Source organism: Artemia sp. Qi Xiang Cuo, chromosome 18 (assembly GCF_049724085.1).
Source record: "Artemia sp. Qi Xiang Cuo chromosome 18, ASM4972408v1, whole genome shotgun sequence".
NCBI classification, from domain to species: Eukaryota; Metazoa; Arthropoda; class Branchiopoda; order Anostraca; family Artemiidae; genus Artemia; species Artemia sp. Qi Xiang Cuo.
Window position 1 is genome coordinate 49,738,464 of NC_142811.1, and position 25,409 is coordinate 49,763,872.

General features: G+C 36.9%; 1 protein-coding gene across 2 annotated transcripts in view; it reads right to left on the bottom strand.

Moving 5' to 3' along the window:
- LOC148941599 (cytochrome P450 2U1-like) overlaps positions 1-25,409 on the bottom strand; it is a 156,714-nt gene that overhangs the window by 77,981 nt on the left and 53,324 nt on the right. For both annotated transcript variants that reach the window (XM_089103924.1, XM_089103925.1), the window contains exons 4-5: positions 20,804-21,003; positions 125-287 (exon numbers count right to left, since the gene is read on the bottom strand). In XM_089103924.1, the coding sequence (XP_088960050.1) occupies positions 125-287; positions 20,804-21,003 (363 nt within the window). The remainder of the gene's footprint in view (positions 1-124; positions 288-20,803; positions 21,004-25,409) is intronic.

The window sequence follows — 25,409 nt, forward strand, 5'->3', positions numbered from 1 at the left end:
TAAATTGCATTGTCGTGGTACAACTATTCTCTAGATTAGTGCAAAGCTCATCATCTAGACGGTCCTGTAATCCAGGAAAAGCAGAGCAGGTTCTTCATCTGCACAGAAAATAAAAATATTTTACCTTGGAAGTCTTTCTTTTCCATAGACAGTTCTAATTTCTTCCCTGACTTTTTGCTGCCATTCAGGATATAATGCAAGGAAAAGAACACTCCATTGAAGCGTGGTTATTGTAGTTTCTCCTCCAGCAACAAAAAGATCGGATACCATAAATAAGAGCTGTGTTCCTGAAAAAAAAATGCAAAATAAACTAGCAATAAAATAACAGCTAAAAATAATTGCCTGATAAACTAGCAATAAAGTAACAGCTAAAAAATGCCTCATAAACTAGCAATAAAATAACGGCTAAAAATTTGCCTAATAAACTAGCAATAAAATAACAGATAAAGGATTGGCTAATAAACTACAAAAATAAAATAACGGTTAATAAATTTTCAATAAAATAACGGCTTAAAAAATTGTCTAATAATCAAGCAATAAAATAACAGCTAAAAAATTGCCTAATAAACTAGCAATAAAATAACGGCTAAAAAAATTGCTCAATAAAGTATCAATAAAATAAGGACTAAAATAATTGCCTAATAAACTATCAATAAAATAACGGTTAAAAATATTTTACCCTAAAATTCCTATACGAAGGGGTTTCATTGTTGTTTGAGGTGGGGGACAGTAATCTCCAATTTAATTATTTTTATGAATGTTTCAATGATGAATCTTGTATTGGAACTGGGTGTTGATTTTGACTTTCAGTCTCTTTTTCTTCTTTCTTCAGTAATTTTTCTCGGAATTGCAAACCATTTTCAGTTAAAATTAATTGTAATCCAAAAGGAGCGCCTTAGCTCCGCCTTCAAGTTCAACTGAGATAGACGCGTGCAATCGCCTCGATTGACCAAAGCAACACCAGTTCACCGGACGTTAGCATTCGCTTTGATTCGGACCAAATTAAATAATGAGTGATAGTGAGATAGTGATTGGATTGTTGGACAATTTAGTCGACAAGGATTATGATCGTGGAAGGCCATATGAAGCTCACTCGCGTCACAGAATACTCTCAAGTGAGAATGATCGTGATCAAACAAATGGCTCTCGGAGCCCAGAGTTTCAAACTCGTGCTCAATATGGCTCTCGGAGCCCTGAAATTAGTTCTAGGACCGAAAAGTCTTGCTCTCGGAGCCCCACAAAAATCCATGACACAAAGCGGAAGGCTTCTCCGGAAAAGCACAAAAGTAAAAGATTAAAAGAAAACACGTTAAATGACACTCTATTCAAAAAGATTTCTGAAGAACATTCTGATACTAAAGAGGGTCCCAAGATCCATAAGAAACTTGCCAAAGTTGCAAATAGAGCTTTCTCTGAATCTTTGGAAATAGTGGAGCTAAAAGAGTTATTTGAGCGCCACCCTAGGCCTGCGAATACCGATAAAATTGTTCCTCCAAATGTGAATAGGGAAATTTGGGCTATTCACTCCTCACAGGCTAAATAGAGGGATGCTAAGACACTTCTAGTGTAGCGGAGAACTGTTCACTCAACATTTTGTGTTTTAGAGGCAGCAAATGCGATTCTTGAGCTAGAAAATGAGCATATTAAAGAAAAGTGTTTGTGTTTACTTATGCTGCTGCCGCCAATGTTCGTAGTGCTTGCTACCGCTGGCACCACTTATTGGGGTGTGTGTGCGGGGTCACCACTTTTAAAGGCAAAAATGGCGCAAAAAAGGTTGCTTTGCCACTTACTCGAAGGGGAGAACCCCTTGTCGGCCCAAATGTTAGTGAGTTTCCCGCTCTTACCCCAACGGTTCTGCAAATATCGGGTTTGGTACTACCCTATTTACAGTATACCCTGTCCCAGGGTATGATAACGCAATCGAGTGGTCAAATGGCCACTTTCTAAAGCCCGATGTACCCGCCTTGGGTTACGGATAGAAAATCTCTACTCTCTCCTTGGAGGTAACAAGCCTCCCTGTCAATATAATAATGACGGTACCTTGTAGCTCTATTCCTACCCTGCCTGGGTTACGGAAAATAGTACACAGTTTGTAGAAAATACCTTACTTGGATTCTTCCAAAAGGGTCACAAATACCACAAAAATATATATATCCCTGACTGGGGTCCAAACGCAGACTAAAAACATAATAATAATTTGTACAGCACTGTTTGTATGGGTGGACCGTCAATTGGCCCAGCCAATCAGATACCTCCTACTTCAAACCCGATTTTACCTCTTAGATTTATCTATCAATGACTCCCAACCAGGAAGTAAAAATGAACTTGCTTCACAGCTTACTTATTGCAAAATCCCTTTCGCTTAGTAACGGGAATTTAACCTGTCTTTTGAAATTATACTATAAGCAAATGTAATTAAAGAAACGAAAATAGGTCATTTATCTGAAAGGAAAAGAAACAAGGGTGGAACCCCAACACCTCCCCCCGTAAGATAAATGACCGCCCACGCGCTACCGTGGTCCACCCTTACAACCATAAACACTTAACCTCAACTTTACAAATTATTTGCCTTCTCTCTTCCACCAGTGTCTGTGCTGCTACTTCCACCGCTTGGCACTGGAACGGTCGTCCTCACCACGTGTCTACTGTAGAACCACGATGGTCTAAATTATATAGCATCCGCCTTAGATTTTGCAATTTCAAGTCTTCAAGATTCATAGATAATGATTGTGTGCAGCACAATTCAAAGCAACAAATTTTCTCGCTCTCACGAATTTACATTTGAGAGGAGCAGAGAATCAGTTTCTGGCACATGTGATGATGCCAGCCATCGTGAAAAATTGGCTGCACTAGCCTCTTAATTTCCATCTGTGGAAACAACCCCACATTTCAATAAAAAAGCAAATTGCCCCTTGGCACAATTTCAAATAATCTAAGGCCGAAAATACAAAGGCCTGTGAAAACGATAAGGGTTCAGGAAAATGAAGTAAAAATCTGAGCGAACCATGAATCGCCTTTTTCTGGTTCCCATCCCTTAAAATAATCGAATGAATAATACTTGGCGATGAGGGATGAAAATAATGTTGAACATCCTCCCGCAGGGGATCTTCCCCAAGGGATTCCTCCCCCTCATAAAGGAACAAACCCTCTTTTGAGTTGATCAGACCAATATTAGATTCCTTTCTAAGTTTTTTCAATCCGAATCGACATTCAATATTTCCCAACTTTCCCCCAACCCGTTGTATGTCATTCATCTCTATTTTGTAACCATCTTGTTTTATTCCCCATGGGTCTTTTACCTCTTTTTCCCCCTTATTATCCATGTTTTCAAGGCCAAGCCCATCCAACATTTTTTTATTTTTCGCCACTGCAGGCTGAATCTCCCAATTTTGTCTCTTCTTTTCATTCTTCTTTTCATCTCTACTTTTCTCAACTCTGTCATTCTCGCAAAATACTAAATCATCGTTAAATCTGATTTGGACTCCAGTGTCCACCATCTTTGACTGCATAACTTCATTGTAGGTCCGTTTAGATAGATTTAGATAGATTTATTTTCCATATACCAGTAAAATAATTACATAACAATCTACAAATCCCCACAAAGGCTCCATGGCCTGTAGGAGGGGGATTATGAAAAGAACAAATAAACATTAAACATTTAAACGCTTAAGATTTAAACAATATAAACATAACATTAATATTTAAACATATAAACATAACCATTTGAACTTTTAACATGTAAAGCATTTGCTTAATAAAAAAAAAAAAAAAAAAAAAAAAAAAAAAAAAAAAATAAGGAGAGTTCACTAACTAAGCTTTATCAAACTACAGTGAATCACAACATCTATAAAAAAAAGGAGAGTTCACTAAATAAGCTTTATCAAACTACATTGAATCACAACATCTATAAAAAAAAAAAAAAAAAAAAAAAAAAAAAAAAAAAATGAAAAAACTATTGGCAGCAGACAAAAGTAAAGAAAATTAATCACACGAAAACAAATATTTTTTTACTAGTCTTTTGAAGGTGCTAAACGAGTGGCATTCTCGAGCCGAATCGGAAAGGGTGTACCATGTCAAATGACACGCAACAAGAGGATTAAAATCGTATCTTTTTTTTGGTGTATGGTGAATTTTTTTATATTTAGAGAACTACGTAGCTTATAATTTGACCGATCAGATAAAAAAGAAGACGTAAATCTTAGAGACCTAGGAATATCACCCTGAAGCTGAAGAAAAGCGAAAGACGCACAGGAAAGAATATAAAGTTTTTTAATATCAAGTAACGGTTTAGTTGCCGAACGATTTACATCCTGGATAAGATTTATAGCTTTATCATAAGTATTCGAAAGCGGTTTGAGAAAAGAAGGGGAAGTAGACATCCATATGACTGAACAATAGGAAACATAAGAATGAATAAAGCTATGAAATAGGATTCTTAGAATTGGTCCTGGAAAGATATGTTTTAGTTTTCTTAGAATACCGATGTTTCTGCAAACCTTCATTTTAATCAATTCAATATGGTGTTTAAAAGATAAATTTTCATCTAGGAGGATACCTAGGAAACGGACATGGACATCCTTTAGTCTACTAATACAGCCTTTGGATATATGAATTTCAGATAATTGAGGACAAGCCTGGGATATACGAGAAAAAACAAAAACACTAGTTTTAGAAACAATTAAGGCAAGAGAGTTAGCATCAAACCAAATTGAAACTCTCTCGAAGAGGTCCACTAACTTTGTACGAACCTCATCCTCTGTTCTCCCAGACGTAATAAGGGTGGTATCACCGGCAAAAGTAACAAGAGAATCCGAGGTATGCAAACAATAGTTATTGGTAAGGGAGACTGTTGGATGACATAGACGACAGCAATAAAGAGAATTTTTATTTATAACTGCAAAAATTAGGTCATTTATATAAATTAAAAACAGTTCCGGCCCTAAAACTGACCCTTGAGGGACACCCTGGTCAACACTTGAGGGTGAGCGAAAAAGTGGATCAACAGAAATTATTCTACCAGACAAGAAAGACTTGAACCAATAAAACGCACTACCTCTTACGCCAAAATGAGAAAGTTTAAATAGAAGAACACTGTGGGTTAAAGAATCAAAGGCTTTACGAACATCCAGAAACAAAGCAGCAGGAATCAAATGGGAATCTATGGCAGAGTGAAGATAATTCAGTAAAACTGCACAAGCATGCTCAGTCGAATGATTTCCTCGAAAACCAAATTGAAAATTGTGAAAAAAATCTTTAGAAGTAAGAAAATTATTAAGACGAGAAAGCATCGCCTTCTCAAATATTTTGCTAAACACAGACAACAAAGAAATTGACCTATAGTTGTCTGGATCATTTCGTGTCCCCCCCTTATATAATATGATGACTCGAGCACGCTCGAGACTACTCGGGAAAATACCATGCTGAAAGGAGAGGTTAATAAGTTTTGTTAAGGGATAAATAATGGAAGGAAGTATGAACTTAATTACTTTAGTAGGAATATTATCAGGGCCAGAAGACGAACAATTTTTCAATCCCATAACAATTTTAGCTATTTCATTCTCCATTGCTGGTTCCAAAAACATTGATTTCATACAAGGTGGCCCAAGATAAGACCTGAAGTTGGATCCAGAAGGAGAAGAACCAACAGCCAAAGCAGTCGTTTTACCAATATTCGCAAAATATGAAGTAAATGCATCTTGAACATTCAGTTCACCTTCGATGATTTTGCCATCGAGATCCAAAAAATAAGGGGTTGATGGAGACTGAAAAGAGGGCCTAAGCACAGAATTTATAACCTGCCATGTTTTTCGTATATCTTTACAACAATCTGAAAAACAATTAAAATAATACTGTGACTTGGCCTTTCGACACACAGAATTATAAATATTCCTATAAATTATAAATCGCTGAAAGCAAATAGCTTTCATTGAAGGGGTAGCAGACTTAAAGGCCCTCCAGAGATTATTTTTTCTCCTACAACTCCTAAGGAGACCAGGGGTCATCCAAGGATTTAGAGGAAAGGCCTTCTTAGACTTACGATTAGAAGGAGAAACAGAACAAATGTCAATAACAGCTTCTTTAATAGACTCGTAAAAAGTATTAAATAAATTACAAAAATCAGAGTCACTCTCAAAATTACTCCAAGAAATTTCTCAATCTTGACCTAAGAAGCGTCAATTCCACTTCATCAAATCTAAGAGGCCTCGTACCAGACTCACAAGTCCTTTCAATAGCCAGTTTATCAAAACAGTATCTAGAATAAACAGGGAAATGATCGGAAATGTCGCTCACTAAAACATGATTTTGGATCAAGGTGGCCGTACAGAAAATATCAAACAGTTCGTGGTAACGAACTGTAAGTAAGGAGCGACCCGGCTCAATAGTAACCGAAACTCTAAAAAACGGGATTTTGATACCAATAGATACATCAAAAGAATCAGATTTCAATTCTGATTTCAAATATATAAGTTTCATTAAGTTTAATCTTACCCATCAAAAGTTACGTGCCTGAGAAAATTTGGCTGATTTTCGAAAAAAGGGGGAAAGACCCCCTAAAAGTTATAGAACCTTAATGAAAATCACACCATCATATTCAGCGTATCAGAGAACCCTACTGTAGAGGTTTCAAGCTCCTATCTACAAAAATGTGGAATTTTCCAGAAGAAAGATCACGGATGCGTGTTTATTTGTTTGTTTTTTTTTGTTTTTTTTCCCCCAGGGGTGATCGTATCGACCCAGTGGTCCTAGAATATCGTGGGAGGGCTCATTCGAACGGAAATTAAAAGTTCTAGTGGCCTTTTTAAGTGACCGAAAAAAATGGAGGGCAACTATGCCCCCTCCCACGCTCATTTTTTTCCCAAAGTCACCCGATCAAAATTTTGAGATAGCCATTTTGTTCAGCATGGTCGAAAATATGATAAAAATGTCTTTTAGGATGACTTGATCCCCCAAAGTCCCCAGGGGGAGGGCTGAAAGTTATGAACTTTACTCAATGTTAACATATAGTATTGGTTATTGGGAAGTATACAGACTTTTTCCGTGGAGATTTTTTCTGGTAGGTGGGGGACGGAGAGGTTCGGGGGCTATATGGAAGGATCTTTCCATGAAGGAAGTTTTCATGGGGGAAGGGACATTGCTATGAAGGGGGCGCTGGATTTCCCAGCATTATTAAAGAAAAAGATCAGGAATTAAATAAAAAAAAACAAGTTTTTCAACTGATCAACTGATTGTGATTAAGAGGTCATTTTTAAAGAACTGGAAAAAAAATTCGAACTATAGTTTAAAGAGCAGGGTATTGACTAGGGGGCGAACCCCCTAATATACGTGTTAAAAATTTATGAATATAGAAGTTCGTTACGTAAGTTAATTCTAAGTTACGTATATTTATTACTAATAAAAACGTTCGTAAATAAAATTAAACAAGTTTCGAGAAAGCCATTTAACCAAATATAATATGCAAATTTTGTTTTAATTATTCATGTACGGTGAGCCAACATCAAAACCTGCATTAATTCAAAAACGTTCAAAAATTAAATAAAAAAAACAAGTTTTTTAACTGAAAGTAAGGAACGACGTTAAAACTTAAAACGAACAGAAATTATTCCGTATATGAAGGGGTTGTCCCCTCCTCAACGCCTCACTCTTTACGCTAAAGTTTGACTTTCTCACAACTCTATTTTTTTAAACAATAAAAAAACTTTAGCGTAAAGAGCGAGGCGTTGAGGAGGGGACAGCCCCTTTCATATACGGAATAATTTCTGTTCGTTTTAAGTTTTAATGTCGCTCCTTACTTTCAGTTTAAAAAACTTGTTTTTTTTATTTAATTGTCAATCAGAGATGACGTACTCTCTGTTATGCGAGATGGGATACATACAGAAGGTAAAGTACCTACGGCAAGCATGGACGACAGAAAATCCAAAGATACAGAAGACTTTATATCCATCAATTTTATATTAAAATCTCCCATAATAAATAATTCAGTCGACTGTTTTAGGATGGTATCCTGTAGATCATTTAGAGTATTTAGAAACAGTGGAATAGAGCAACTAGGAGATCGATAAATAATACTAAAAATTAAATCCTCACCTTCACATTTAATATCTACGAAAAGTGACTCAAAGACACCTTCAATATTTCTGGATAAATCCATTCTAAGAGAATATGGGAGATTATTAGAAATATACAAAGCAAGACCACCCTTGGCCATCTTTTGTCGATTCAGTCGTTCCATTTTATAACCTTGCAAATCCAAAGGCATATCATTTTTAGAATCTAAAAAAGTCTCGCATAAACCAACAACGTCAGGTAGCCCATCAGAAACAATCTGTTTTAGATGGTCAATTGAAGAACAAAGACCCTGGATTTTCAACTGGACCACTGAAAAATATACATCCCGCTTGACAGCCTCCCTCAGACTAGAAACATATTTACTTATTACTGTGTGGTTCACTGTGGTCAAATCACTGTTGACATGTCCGATAGAATTATTGATAATGCTTAAAACATCTAACGGGTTATTTTCAAGCTCAAAAAGTCGTCCTACAACTGGGGGCTTTTCTAATTTGCCAGTAAAAAAAACACAATCGATTAAAGATATGGCATTAAATCATAAAATATATATGCACAAAAAAAAAAAAAAAAAAAAGAAAAAAAAAAAAAAAAATATCTAAGCACAAACTGCAAATGATCGAATCTTTCGTATCATTTATTGACCAGGTGGTTTGGCCAAAATTTGCCCGCGGACAGTCCATACATTAAATTTACCGAAGCAATCTCTTGCCGCATTTAAAATTTCACGACGCTTTTTTGTTAGCGATTCTGATAAAAATATTCCACTCTTTGCTAGTCTAGTCTTTTCTTTGAAAACCACTCGAGCTAATTCCACATTTTTTAAGCGTATTAGCACTGGAGACACTTTAGATTGATCATTAGAGTCATTCAAACTTAATCGATAAACATTTACAATATTATTAACTTCAAAACCAGGGACCAGCATCTTGTCTTTAATGATAACCGATACTTCTTTCTTTAGATCATTTCCAGGCCTCTGCCTTACTCCATTCATCACTAAGCAATCCAACATCTTTTCTTGTTCAAAATCATCCACTTTCGATTCCAATGACAAAATCCTACTTTCCAAGCTTTTAACCATTGCAAATAGTCCTTTGAGTGATTTTTCTATTTCTTGGAATTTTGGGTTGCAATCAATGGAAATAGCATCATGAATTATTTTGACTATAATATCAATTGCTTGATTTGCTGTATCAGGGTCTGATAGTTTAGCCTTAACTTGACGGGAAATCTCAGCTGTAAGATTCATTTGTGTCCGATTTAATTCATCCAGGGTAAAAGCTATTTTTTGCAGGATTAGGCTAGGTGCCAGCGAGTCTTCTGCAATAACGCTCGCTGGGTTTAATGCTAGATAAGTAAGTGATGACGATTTGTAAATGTCTGGAAACAGAATCCAATTCGGTAAATGCTTTACCAACATCTTTTTCTGTTCTTTTGCGAGCACTAGGGTTATCCGAAAGTAATTTCAAATTAGACTCTGCCGCTTGGTGCTCAGAATGATCGCCGTAACAAAAAACTGTATATCTCCATAATCCTTTAGCACCACTTTTTGACTGCAAAACAATTGCTGGCCAAGGGGGGTAACTTTTGAAACTAGCGAGAACAATGTCAAAAGGCTTGAATTTCGACATGAGCGTAGCACTGAAAATAAATAATTACTCATCATTGAGTGGGCCAATTAATCCAGTAATTTCCAAATAATTTCAAGTAATTGCGAGTAGTCCAAGTATTTCAATGCACGATTCAGATGATAATAGTGCTGAATACTAATCTAAAGCCGCAATCCATGAATAATCCTTAAGCCATAATCACATGCAAGTCACTTGTGTAATCAGATTTTAACTTGATAATTTCCTTTTACGCAAAATCAATTGGCTCCGTACCTAGGTTTATCCACAAGTAAAAAATTAATCCATGAAATGTAATTTTTATTTTAAGATGTGAACTGGTCAGAGACTGAATGAGTACTCCCAATCTTTCTTTACTCTCTCCTAGTCTTCTTTATTTTTACCGCAGAAACAAATAGTTCGTTATCAAATGGGAACTGAATTCCGACATTTGGTTTTTCATATTGTACTAAAATTTCTCAATTTTTACGCGGAAAAGCGCGTACAATAAATTTCGTCTCCTTATTCTCTGGTACAATCAGCGTTTCATTTTGGCCTGTACTTGTTATCGTCTCATATTCATTAAAAGTGTTCTCAAGTTTTCTATTTTCTGCAACGATATCTCCAAAGTCTCCTCCTAGTAAAACATCCACTGCTAGCATAGGTACTAACCCTACTTGTTATCGTTTTTCTCTGGACCGTACCGTCGTTCCTTGTAATTTCTATTATTAACCAAGCAGACGGGCATTGGTGCTTATCTACATAATAAAATAATGTTGTAATTTTATTTGTATGGTCTATTTCTGTCTTTTTAATTAGGTCGATTAGCAAAAAAGTCTGCTCACTCCCTGAGTTAATTACCATTTTGGTCAATTTTCCGTTTAATTTTCCTTCTATTTTATGTGATTTCAAAAACTCGTCAATATTTCCTTGGTTATGTGCTATAGCCCGATTCGATCTTTTATAGGTTACTTTCTTTTCTTTATTATGTCAATTCTTAGAACAAGGCAACGAGAAATTAATTTTTACCAGATTATCATCATTTTGACTATAAATCATTTCTTTTTTCCGATAGGGCGCAACAGTCTCCCAATTTGTTTTATGGGCTAGTCCATCTTCTCCCGCAGTCAACAAAGTATCATGTTTTCCCGTAAAAGTGTTTAATGTCTGGTAATTTTCTTTTTCTCGCAATCGATTCTTAGACAAATTATTATGGGTATCTGACAGTCTATAAGTAACTTGTGATAAAACGTCACTTTGCGAATTTCCCCAACGAGTTTTCATTAGTCTGTCAATTGTTTTTGCAACTTCCTGGTAATATTTTTTATCGGCCTCCCTACGGGACTGTCTTTCTTCCTCTTTTTCTCTTTTCTCTTTCTCTCTTTGTTTCCTATCTTCCTCATCTTTTTGCTCTCTGGCTTTTCTTTCAGCCTCTTCCTTTCGTTCCCTGGCTATTCTATCAGCCTCTTCTTGTCGTTCTCTATCTCTCCTCTCTTTCTGTTTTTCTTGTCTATCTTTCTCTCTTTCTCGTCTATCTTTTTCAATTTTGTCCATAAAATTTTTTCAAATTTTCAATTTGTGATGAAGTATTCAATATGTTTGACTATCTTTTTCAAATTTATCTCTCTCATCCTGTAATTTTTTCATATATTCTCGGTGCTCTCTCTCAAAGGCCTCCTCTATTTTCCTACTTTTTCTATGGGCTTCACTCGCCCTTTTCGGTCTAGAGTTAATCTCATCTCTGTCCGACATAATTTCAAAATTCCGTTAACTTCAAATTACCTCTTCAGTCTAAATGAAAATTCTTTTATCATTTACTTCCGGTCTCTCGCGAAAATTGTCTTGACACGCAGCAATTTTAGCCTTATATTTTTGAATACTAATTAGTTGCGTGATATATTAATTCGTAAATTTTCCAATTACTTATTATTATCCGACTAAGCACAGCTCAGATAAAAAATTTTCTTTGCGATTTTTTATATATAGCCTCTGTAACCACAATAGGCTACTTTTGTAGGCTAAATTACTTGTCTCTTCGAAAGCGTAAAATTCTTTTATTATCAACGCTACTAATAATTCCTGTTCTTGCTGCCACCAATGTTCGTGTTTACTTATGCCGCTGCCGCCAATGTTCGTAGTGCTAGCTACCGCTGGCACCACTTATTGGGGTGTGTGTGCGGGGTCACCACTTTTAAAGGCAAAAATGGCGCAAAAAAGGTTGCTATGCCACTTACTCGAAGGGGAGAACCCCTTGTCGGCCCAAATGTTAGTGAGTTTCCCGCTCTTACCCCAACGGTTCTGCAAATATCGGGTTTGGTACTATCCTATTTACAGTATACCCTGTCCCAGGGTATGATAACGCGATCGAGTGGTCAAATGGCCATTTTCTAAAGCCCGATGTACCCGCCTTGGGTTACGGCTAGAAAATCGCTACTCTCTCCTTGGAGGTAACAACCCTCCCTGTCAATATAATCATGACGGTACCTTGTAGCTCTATTCCTACCCTGGCTAGGTTACAGAAAATAGTACACAGTTTGTAGAAAATACCTTGCTTGTATTCTTCCAAAAAGGGTCGTAAATACCTCAAAAATATATATATCCCTGACTTGGATCCAAACGCAGACTAAAAACATAATAATAATTTGTACAGCACTGTTTGTATGGGTGGACCGTCAATTGGCCACGCCAATCAGCTACCTCCTCATTCAGACCCAATTTTACCTCTTAGATTTATCTATCAATGACTCCCAACCAGGAAGTAAAAATAAACTTGCTTCACAGCTTACCTATTGCAAAATCCCTTTCGCTTAGTAACGGGAATTTAACCTGTCTTTTGAAATTATACTATAAGCAAATGTAATTAAAGAAACGAAAATAGGTCATCTATCTGAAAGGAAAAGAAACAGGAGTTGAACCCCAACAAAAAGGTTGTCAAAAACCTTACAGATGCAGTTCACATGCTTGGCCTCACCAATTACGATCTAAGTTTAAAAAGACCGCATGCGATGAAATTCGAATTGAGCCCAGATCCCACTGTAGCATCAGCTTTATGTGCTCCTGAAATCAAAGTCACGGAGTTTCTTTTTGGCAAAGATGTTGCAAAAACAACATCTAAAGCTAAATCCGTGGCGGATTTGAAAAAATCTTTTGGAAAACCAAAAAACACACAAGGGGGGGGGGCTACCGTTATTGCCGATGGCAGAACGAGGCCCCCCGTCCAAATTATCGCAGACGGCAGGGCCAGGACCGTCAAGAGAGGTCCAAATTCCAGAAATTCCAGAATTTCCAGAAAAGGGATCGCAAATAGCTGGTATGTACTATTTAACATACCCCGCCCTTGATTTTTATGATTTTGTTGTTAATTTCAATAGGCAGTCACAACATTTGGCTGATAACTTTAAAGCTGGGAGAATTAGTAAGTACATCTCAAAATGGCAGTCAATAACCAGTGATTTGAATATTTTGAATATTGTAGCCTCAGGCTATAAGATTGAATTTGAGAAAACACCAATACAAACTTTGAAAAAAAAACAAAAGTTTTATGTTTGAAGAAATGCAGGCTTTAAGAAAAGAAGTTTATATTTTATTGCATAAAGGTGTTATTGTTAAAGTACCCGACTTCAGAATAAAGGAAATACGTTGTTTTTCTCCCATTTTTACAGACCCAAAGAAAGATGGGTCTACTCGGTTTATTCTTAATCTTAAAAATTTAAACGAAAACATTAATTATTACCATTTTAAAATGGAAAGTGTTTATTCTGCGGTTCTTTTGATGACCAAAAATTGTTATATGGCCACTATTGACCCAGTCGATTTTTATTATTCATGCCCTGTTGACTTTGATAATCAAATGTGGCTTTGTTTTGAAGTAGACGTTTGTTATGCGTTCACTTCACTGCCAAATGGGTTATCATCTGCTCTAAGGGTTCTTACGAAACTTATGAAACCTGTTATCTCCCTGCTTCGAAGAAAAGGGTATTTGTCAGTTGTGTATTTAGACGATTCTCTCCTTCTGGGAAGGTCATATTTAGAATGTAAAAATAATGTCTATGAAACAGCGAAATTACTGTCAGAGCTGGGGTTTGTGATTCACCCAGGAAAGTCAGTTCTGATTCCAAGCCAACAAATAGAATTTCTGGGTTTTTTGTTAGATTCGCGATCAATGCGTATTTTCCTGCCGGAAAGAAAAATTAAAAAAGTTATACATTTGGTTTCAAAAATTCTTAGTCAAAAAATGACTACGATTCAAGAATTGGCCGAAACTCTTGGCGTTCTTGTTTCAACATTTCCAGCAGTAGAATTAGGGCCTTTATATTACTGGAAAGCGGAATCGTTGAGAACTCAAGCATTAAAGTACGCGAAGGGTGATTTTGCGGCAAGTATAGTTTTAACATCCGTTGTAAATTCGGAACTACAATGGTGGTTGGATATTGCCAATCATGCTTCTAAACCAATTGAGTCTAGATCAATTGACAAATATTTGTGTAGTGATGCGTCGAGACTAGGTTGGGCACTCGTGATGAATATTCCATGAAAACGGCCACAGGTGAATGGTCCTCAGAAGAGAAGAGATTCGGTATCAATGTCTTAGAAACGAAGGCCGTTTATCTGGGATTAAAATGTTTTGCCCAGGATATTAAAGGCATGCATGTCCGGCTGCGTTCTGACAATATAACCACAGTAGCTTATATAAATAAAATGGGAGGATCAAAATCTAAGTTTTACAATTATTTCGCAAATAAGGTCTGGCAGCTAGTATTGCAGGGCAAAGAGTGGATATCTGCAGAACATGTGCCTGGGGTTGCTAATATCGCAGATAAAATATCACGAAAATTTGATAATGAAAAGGAATGGAAATTGGATTCGGAAATATTTATTATTTTGATTTTTTTGGTATGTCAGTCAATAGATATTGATTTGTTTGCGACAAGATTAAATTTTTAGATTAAACCATTTGTTTCTGGGAAACCAGATCCAGAATGATTTTTCGTAGATGCATTTGCAATGAATTGGAAGCCTTATTTCTTTTATGCATTCCCCCCATTCAGTTTACTTCTGAGGACCCTTCAGAAGGTGGAAACAGATCAAGCCACTGGTATTTTGATCTTTCCAAATTGGACCACTCAAGTCTGGTATCGCTTACTATTAAAGCTTTTAGTAGGAAGTCCCATACTTCTACAAAAAGATATTTTTACTTTGTCTCTCCCCCAGAAACCGACCTTGCACCATCCTTTGTGACACAAGCCTAGAGGATTGGGTCGTCTCCAGCAAGGACTTCACTACCAAGGATATTCTCCCTCCGCAGTTGATATTATAATGGATGGATTGCGGGATTCCACTAAACACCAGTACAAAGTTAACACTGAAAAATGGATTGACTTTTGTGGAAGAAACACAATCCAGGCTTTGGAGGCAACTCTACCGGAGACTTTGACCTTTTTTACAGAACTTTTTCACTCAGGTGTTGGATACAGTGCTATTAATACTGCGAGGAGTGCTTTATCGGCAATTTTACCAAGCCTTCAGTTAGGCAGTAATCACATCACAAAGAAGTTTATGAGAGGTGTCTTTAATAGAAGACCTAGTCTACCGAAGATTTCAAGTATTTGGGCTGTAAAATGTGTATTCGATCTCTTTAGACTGCCAGCTTGGGATATTGAAAATCTTCAATTAAAGACACTAACACAAAAATTAGCAGTTTTATTTATTTTATCAGCTTGTAAAAGAGTTCAGTTTTTGACAAGTTTATCATTTAGTAATATGATACACAATGACGAAGGAAGTTTTGATTTTCAAATCAATGTGTTTTTAAAAACAACGAAACCGGGCAACCACAAATCAGAAGTTAAATTTCGGCCTTTTCAAGAGTCGTCCCTGTGTCTGGCGACGCACCTAGCTAGGTATATTAGAATGACATCACATCCAAACAGAAACGACGCACTTTTTCTTACATATCGTAAGCCTCATACTGCTGCGTCCAAGTCATCTTTCTTTAGATGGATGAAGGAAGTTATATTTCTTGCAGGTATAGATATCAGTTTTTATAGTGCTCATAGCACACGGTCTGCCTTAACGTCCCACCTTCAAGCAAGAGGAGTTGATCTAGATAAAATCATAAAACATATAGGCTGGACAAATGCCAAAACATTTGCAAGGTTTTATAATAAACCAATTGAAAGTGGTCAGCAGTTATCTGTCTTTTGAATTTATTCACTGTAATTTGTTATATTTGAAATATCTTCCTATAAATGAATTTTTGTATAACAGCCTCTTTTAATGAATTGGGCTATTATTGATCATTAGTGTTGGTATAAGCTCATGCTGAACTTTAAAATCTCAGTTGAACTCGAAGGCCGAGCTAAGGCGCTCCTTTTGGAGTAGAATTGATAAATTAAACGAAAACTTACCAAGTTTGAAGTTTGGTTGCAGTTCTACTACAAAGAAGGAGCGCCAGCGTAGCTGAGAGTTCAACTGCACTCCCAATTTCCCTTCCCGTTGAACTCTCAGCGTTTCATCATGAGCTTAACTGCTGTATATTATAATGATTTGAAAGTACTGGTGTTGCTTTGGTCAATCGATGCGATTGCACGCGTCTATCTCAGTTGAACTCGCAGCTACGCTGGCGCTCCTTCTTTGGAGTAGAATTACAATCAAACTTCAAACTTGGTAAGTTTTCGTTTAATTTATCAATTAAACGTTACTATTTCCAAAATAGTATTACATGAGGATATTGGTCACAAGACGGTTTCTTTTAAAATCTGTTTTTTTTACGGTATTGCAGGCGCTGGTCCACTCTCTACCTGGCTTCAGCTACTGCTGCACGCATGATAGAACAAATTTCTGTTCAAATATAACCCTCAAATAAGCACTCTATGAGGGTGGTTGCATACCCGAATTAACTAAAAAAATATATGGGTTGTCTAAAACTCTCCCAATTTGTTTCAATCAAACAGACTTTCTAATACACAATTCTGACTTACTTGACCTAAGTCTCATCCATCCTCGAAGGTTGTTTTGGGGCCTCTTCATTCACTATATAATTGATGTGGCGTCTGTATGAGCATCTATCTTCACACAGGCGTAGAAGTTGCAGCAGGTTGAGTGTAGAGAAGTTGTCTTTCCATCTCTTCGGGGGCCAACCTCTTGGGCAAGAACCATGCAAGCGACCCTGGAAGACTATTTTTGGAATACGGGAATTTTCCCTACGCTGGATGTGACCTAGCCACCTAAGTTATTGCAGTTTTGTTCTGTCAGGTATGGTGTGTTTGATCTTGAGGTTTTCGAACAGCCTAATATTAGAGGCCATGTCCAGGTATATAATGCCCACCATAAAATAAAGTGACTTTGTTTCAAATGCAGCTAGGCGACGTTGGTCATCTGTTTTGAGGGTCCATGATTCACAAACGCAAATGGCAATGGGGAAAATCAGTCTTGCTTTTAGCAGTGTCGACAAATTCTTGTTCCTCCAGCTCGGCATCAAGGCTTTAAAGCTAGAGCTGGAAAGCATCAGGCGCCTCTTAATATATTTCGAGTGGTGCTTATAAGATGTTATAAGGCTACCAAGGTAGGTGAAATCTTCAACCCATTCTATGTTGTTGCCACCGAGCTGGAGGCTTAGGCTTTTTTTGTTTTCTGGCTTTCGTGAACAGAGCATAGCCTTTCCTCTTTGTGAAATTGATGGTCATTCCAAATCGGCTGGTGGTTGATTGGATGTTGTCGGCCTGGGACTGAAGATCCCCAAGGTTTTCATTTATTTGGTCTATGTCGTCTGCATAAGCTAATTTATCAATCAATATTCCCCCGTTGAGGACACCCGAAGAGTTGTCAAGGAGTGATAGGACAGCGGTAAGGAACAAGTTAAACAGTTCCAGTGAAAGTAAGCAACCTTGCAGCACACCAGTCAATGTTTCAAAGCTATCGGAAAGGCCCTCTTTCGTCATGACGCGGCTTTTGAAATTTGAGTACATATCTCTGATCATCGATACTAAGTTTTGTGGTATACCAAAGTGGAAAAGAATGTGCCAAAGATCTTCTCTCCATATGAGGTCGAAAGCCTGCTGAAAGTCAATAAAGAGCTGGAAAATACTACGTCCAAATTCAAGATATTTTTATATAATTTGACGGACCGTAAATATCTGGTCAATTATTGACCTGTTTGGGCAGGAACCAGCCTGATATTCTGGAATAACATTTGAAGCTGTAGCTCTTATACGTTCTAGCATTACTCTAGTGAGTATTTTAGTGATGTGGCTCGCAAGGCTTATAGGCCGGTTATTATCACATATTACTTTTGAGCCTTTCTTATGAAATGGAACTATCGTGACTTCACACCATGAGGAGGGGAAGTGAACTTCTTCACAAGCAGCAGCAGCAAGTTTAAGGTATAGGTCAACAAGGGGATCGCAATTTACTTTTAGCAGCTCCGGTTGGATTCCATCTGGGCATGCAGCTTTGTTTGTCCCTAAGCCCTTGATAGCCGATTCTATCTCAGAAAGAAGTGGGGGTGGGATTGGGTATGCTGTGATTACGGGGAGACTTTTAAGCAACTCTGGGTCTGGGAGGATCGTTGAGTTTAATTTGCTCTCAAAGTGTTCTTTCCAACTGGTTTTGATCCCGTCTGTAGTTTGGATCTGGTTACCTTCTTCATCGAAGAGTGTACAGGCTTTCAATCCTTTTTTTTTGGTTAGTTCCTGCACTCGCCTGTACATGAAGTGAGTGTCACCGTTCTTGAGTGCCATTTCGCATTACTCACATTGTTCCCTTATATAGAGGTGGTGAGCCCGGCGAGTGACTTTCTCTACCACACACTTCAATCGTTTGTACATATCCAAACTTTCTCTATCTAGTTTATTAATGTGGTTGTGTTTTTCTTCGCATAGTGAGATTATTTCATCCGTAATCCAAGGTTTTTTGTCCGTCTTTCGGACTCCCAGGGTCAACTGGGCAACATCACAAATAACCTACGAGCTAATCTGTACAAGATTATCGATGTCATCCTTTGATAGAGTTTGTGGGGATGTAGAGAGGAGTTCAGAAATTCTTTTGGAAAGAGTAGCGATGTATTTTGTCGGATAGATTGGTCTCTTAAGGGGTCTACTCTGAATCTGAGGGGCTTTTTGGAGAGTTTCGGGGCTGGTTTTAGACGTAGTTTAAATGAAGAAAAAAATGTGTTAGTGATAACAAGGTCATCTCGGTAAAATTCGATTAGGCGTTCACCTCTTTTGTTCAGCTTGCCATGGCCAAGTTTACTCATTACGTCCTCGTTGTCAGATGGGTTGCCACCAAAAACGGAGTTGAAGTCCCCGATGATAAACGCTATATCTTTTGTTGGCACGGAGTTCACTAGACACTGAAGATAGAAATTTTTGATTCTTCATCATCTCTGCTAGAGTCGGGTGCGCATATTTGTATAATTGCAAAATTCGCTGGTGAGCCTTTCAGGCTGATCATGATCATACGTTCAGAGATGGGTGTTGCTGCGATTAGTGATCTCCTAGCCTTACTGGAGAGCTATAGTTCTAACCTTGACAAGAGTTAGATATCGGAAATCAGCGTAGAGAAAAAATTATGTTTAAGTATGCTATTTTCCCCCTCCAGTTTCTATATTTTAATATGACTGAAAAGGCAGCTTGGGTCGCAATATACTAAATGTATAACATCTACAACTGGATAAACAATAGTATTGTATAATTTCTGAAGATTCCTGTCTTGTTTTTCTAGAGGCTTCTTCTAGAGGCCAATTGGGTATCTAGAAGGTGAGGATGGCAAACGAGTGTGGTTTTATTATCTGATCCCAGCATTGCACTTGCTTCGATAGTCGAGTAGGGACGAATTTTTGGCCGTGATTGCCCCCCAGCTAGACCCTTGACTATTTTTGTGGGTTAATGAGATTTCAGAAGTAATAGTGGACAAGGGGATAAGGTTTGAGGATCAAGACCTTCCATATGGATAAAAGACAAGAAAATCGTTTTATCGGATGATTGGTCTTTATAAGGTTTCTTAGTACAATACAAAAAATGTTCAATCCCTCCCGGAACAGCCAATCCCATGACACGCGTGTGTTATCTAGAGTGAAAATAGCCGAACTGCCATCAGTTGAAAAATAGTTAAAATTTCTCAATACGAGATAATTTTGAAGTATGTGTTAAGAGGATGATCAGTCTACTGCTTAGTGTCATTCAAAACTCTAGAGATATTAATCACGGATTACTTATCCCATGCATCTAGGGGAGGGGAGGTTATTTTTTTCACAACTAAAAAAAGGCAGCAAAAAATGGAAGACAGTTCTGCAAAGTAAGACTAGAATATTGGAAGCCATGGTAATGATAATGTGTAAAGTACGGTTCTGAAACGTAGTTGGGTGAAAGTCTAAGGAAGATTTAATGGATGATTTCCAGAAGAAATGTCTTGGGATAATCTTTAAGGTGTCTTAGGTGCTCATTTTACTGACCAAATATTATTGAGTTTGAGCTGTACTAAAAAGGTTGTTCGATTCCAGTTTTTAGGGTTATTATAAAGGAAATACTACGTTGGCTAGGGCACTATACGCGGGTGAAGGATAAAATATTGCCAAAGATTGTCAAATATTGTCATATTGCCAAACATATTGTAATTTTTGGCCATCCACCAGAAGAGAAACAAAAAGCGGGAGAGAGTTAATAGTGAAGCTTTGAATATGTTAGGGCAGAAGAAGAGTGTGCACAGCTATATTGGCCTCAGGCTGTTTGGTGCTACCGTGAGTTCTTAGGAGAATATTTTTCCTTTTTTTATATTCCTCAGTATTAAGTTTATAAGTAAGTTAATAAAAGTTTATTTTTATTAATTTGCGAATCAAACCTATATATTTTTTAGAAACAACATTGAACGATGGGAATCCAGTGTAGGCTGAATTTCTCCAATTGTACGCTATGTTCTTTTGGATGGCTTGATTTTTGTTTTCCAGAGTTTGCCAAAATTATGTAATTTTTGACAAAATATTCTAAACGCAAGTGTGAAGAAAACAATTGTAATTTGAACAGGGAAAAGGTTATTTACTTTCCACTCGTTACTCGCTTCTACCTCTTGGCAATGCAAATAACAAGCTTAGCTATGAAACTAGAGGCAAGAATCTCATCAAATCTATTTACTTGAGAAAGTTGTTCCTTTGTTTGTCTTTTTCCGCTGGTTGAGTTCTTTCAAGTAGTCAAAAATCATATTTTCTGAAATAGTATCTTCTTCTTCTTCTTGCCGGTTTTGAGAAGAATTAATTAATCTGTTGAAATACATGAAGCGGGAAATTACGATTTTTAACAGCTTTGGTGGATTATTCCTCACCAGTTGGTAGGCCCTAAGGAGAAAAAGTAATTAATGTCATCTCCACAAGCCAACGTTCTTCCACACAAAAGGGGAAATTAAATGTCCTTTAGAAATGTGTTGAAAAGTTGCAGCACAAAGAGCAGTAGAAGTCCCTGAATGTGAAGTTGGTTTAGAGGTTATTTTTTACCAAGTCCGTAATGGTAACTATAGAGGAAGTTCCAAGTAAAAATTTGCTGTGGTTTATAATTCAATACATAAAATCATCTGGTGAAAAAAATTCCTTAAACATTTTGGCTTTGTATTTGTGCATAAACATGGAAAATTTTCTTTATCTATCAAAATAATAAAATATAATATGTCCCTTAATATCCAGGGATTTAATTTGCTATAGGGCAGGGGGCTAACAGTCGTCCCCCACAGACCCCAGTTGGCCCCCCTCTCCAGCTGAAATTTGCTGTCTTCAAAAATCTTGTCAAAAGTAAGATAGGCCTTCATAATTCAAGCATTCATAGAAACAGATCAGGTTTTTTTTTAGTGTACCTTTATTTCTAGGATACTATATGGCTCATTATCACATGACTAGGGAAAATTGGTTTCTAATTTGACCCCCCTCCCCCCACGACTTTGACGAAATCCCGCCCCTGTTAATACGCCCCTATCACCTTGCTATTTACCAACAGAAAGATACGTTTTTCTTAGTGTTTGTAAGGCAATGGAGGATTTCTAAAGGGTTCTGGCATATGGTATACTTCTGGTATATTATAAGGGCTCTGATATACGTCAATAGTCATACCCGTCATCAAAAAAAGATAGCAACATGTTACAGAACTTGTGAATTTTAAGATCTCAAGTGTATGCACCTTATAATAGTAAATATTTATTGAGTTTTTGCACATAATATGTCAAACAATCTTAATTTAAAATTAAAAAAACTGTTTTCAATATATCAGTAGCTCATTAATTACCCTGATCAAATTACCTTTGAAGCTAGTTATTTAATATTTAATGGCGAAAAAGTGCTTTGTTCCACTTCAACATCAACCCTTATTTTTTTAATATCACTATCAATGTGACTGAATAAAACTGAGAGTAAATCAAGTACTCATACGCTAAACCTTAAGAAAAAATATAAAACTGAAGGCTTAGCAAAATAGGCTTTTTAAAGTCTTTATTGATAAATCAGTTGGATATTGAAAGACAAAAGATGTCACTTGGACGTTTGGTACAATTATTAGCGATTATGTCAACCATTATCTTAAAGAGTATATGCTTTGAATTTACCTGATTGGCTAGCAGTGACCCTTTCTAGAAAATTATCTGTCACTGGACACAGCATAAATTATATGTTATTTAATATTTATGCTGTGGTCAGTGGATGATAAGTTTCAAGGGTTGAGACATCGTCCAAGCACTTTAAAATAATTAAATACTTAAATTTTAAGCCATGTGAAAAAATTCATTTTCAAAACTTATGCTAAAGAAAGGCTCTTGCGAAGATACCGCTGTATGGTTTTCACCTGCTTTAATTCTTGAACGAAGTAAGGGAATACCGGTTATATTTCCGAAAATTATATTGTAGATCATCCAGAGTCAAGGCTGGACTCAGGGGGCCAATTTTTTGGACCCTCCTAACACCTTTTTTCCATGATGGCACTAGCTCTTGGCATTAATTAAAAATAATTGTATGTGTAGTTTAACTGACATTCTCTGCAGCTAAGATTTTGAACTGTATCCTGTAGTTTAGGTTCTCTCAAACATGCTGAGAGCAAATTCAATCAAAAAGAAATACAAGAAATTCAAAAATTAAAATGCTTCGATGATAAGTATAATACAAAAGCAATTTAATTTGTACCATACACTTTAACATTACCAAAAATACCTCGTAAGGAGCCTTCTAGCCTTGAGGTCCGGGAACATTTTGAACGTTCCGTATCTTGACTTACTTGACTACAGTCCATTCCGTTCTTTAAAGCTGTATTTGGGCTTTGTCTCTTCCGAAAATGTATGGAGTATGGTTTTTAAATTCTGATCAATACAATCATAGATGGAGTAGCTGGCAGAGTTTATAGGTCTGGATGTTGTCTGTCCATCTCTTATGAAGTCGTTGTTGAAGGCACGTGCTGTTTCTTGTCCATATAAGGTGATTTTTGATAGCTGGCTGGCTGAAATTCATTAGCCGGTGGTATTTTTTATTTGTGCTTTGGTCCGTGGTCAAATGAAGGAGTGAAGGAGCCTACCTAGGTCTTCATTAGTAGGTATTGAATAATTTCAAACGTGGGTACTATTTTCTGATAATTATCAGTCTTTACTGACCAAATTTCGCTTAAATGTAGAATAAAAGGAATTATTTGAGAGAGCTAAAGAGTCAAACCTTCTAAGACGTCAACATTGTCTTGCTTATCCCAATTTGCAATAGGACAATGAAGCTGAAGCTAGCCGAGTCTTCGAATGATTTGTTTGGATGATCAGCTGCATCGGATATGTCATTATTCATGCTTTTCTCAAACATTTATGGACTTTTTATGAACTTTTTTATGGACTTTTTTCTATTGAAAGACCAGGTAATATTAAATTAAATTAAATATTAAAATTAAATATTATATTAAATTCACTGTTTTCTCAAACAAATTGTTTTCTTACAAAATTCTTTAATTGTTTTAACACACTCACGTTTTTCTCCCTTTAAAATATTTTCCTTAGAACTATCCCACTCAATAATTATTCTCTTATAACCTTTTCCATGATGAACATTTCCCTTTCCTTCATGGAAGCTGTTGCAAAAACAAGGAAATGATGCCCATTAGTGAGCGAACAACGCAGACCGTTACTAACATTAAGTTAATGAGAGAAAATAATTGTGAACATAAACTCTATCAACGACGCTCAAAATGTCTCAAATATAAAGGTTTTAGCTTATGAAGTTACTTTGTGAAAGAAACCAAACATTTTATAAACACTGCCAAAAAGTTTCAATAGCAATTATTTTTGTATTTTTCGTCAAGATATTTCCTTTTCTGATTATCATGCCACTTTTCTCTCATAACATCTTTCGCACTGTATAACCCCCTTTATTTTAGAAAAACTTATTGCAAAAAGCAAGGTTGCAATTATGTTCTCTTAAAAAAAAGTCTTATAGAGATTTGATGTTTAGGTGGATTTCAGCAAAAGTAGTTTCAAAGCGGGCTAAAAGGCTCCACGTGATTATAAAAAGTAGGGTCGCGAGTGAATTCGGGGATTTAGTGGGTAGTTGGATTCTAGCAAAATTACTGTCAAAGTGGGCTAAAAGTCTCCCAGTGATTGCTAAAAGCAGGGTTGCGAGTAAGTTCTCTAAAAAAGAAGCCACAGTATGATTCGGTGGGTAGTTGGTTTTCAGCAAAAGTAGTATCAATGTAGGCTAAGAGTCACCATATTATTTACTACTACTACTGCTATTACTAACAACTCATCGAAGCACGAAGCTATCTTATGAGAACACAGCTTCACATGATCTTCTTCAATACCAGTCTTTTCAACGTCTCTCTTTTTACATCCTTCCATTAAGTTCTTATGTCCTTTAAATCTTGCTTTATGACGTCCTCCCACCCCAGATGGGGATGACCTGCTTTCCGTTTAGCCCTAGATGGTTGGCCGAAAAGAACAATCTTCGGCAATCTGTCATCATTCATCCGCACAACATGCCTTAACCACCTTAACCTTTCTTTCATTATAGACCTAGAAAGCGGTATTGAACCACATTTTTCGTATAGCCTATTGTTTGCAATACGGTCAGTCAGCCGGGTACCCAGAACAATCCTTAAGCAATTTCTCTGGAAAACATCTAGCAAATCTTCATCCGCTTTTCGGAGCGTCCATGCTTCAGAGCCATATTTGACCAGCCATAGTGATGACCACTGTCATCACTGTAGCTTCTAATATTCTAATCTTTGTTTGCAGACTTTTATTCATATTCTTCCAAATTTTTTTTAACTTTGAAAAAACACCCTGAGCATTGGCTATTCTATTTTTAACATATTCACTGCTCCCACCATCATTACTAGTAATACTACCAGGGTAAGGGAAGCTGCCCACCTGATCAATCTTTTTATTACCCAACGTCACCTTTTCATCTTCGCTTATTCCTAGCCTTAGTGACTTAGTCTTCCTAACATTAATTTTCAAACTAATTCTAGCGCCCTGAACTCGCAAAACCTCTAAAACTTCATTCATTTTGCTCACACTTTCATCTAGGATACTTAAATCATAAGCATAATCCAAGTCCAGGAGAGTGTTTCCTCCCTATTTGATTCCATGGTCTCCCATTGCCTTTCCTGTGCTCCTTAAAACAAAGTCCATCAAAATAATCCATATAAAGGGGGATACAACACAACCCTGCTTAACTCCTGATTTAATACAAAACCAGCTGCTAACCTCATTTCCTACCTTAACTGCAGCAATGTT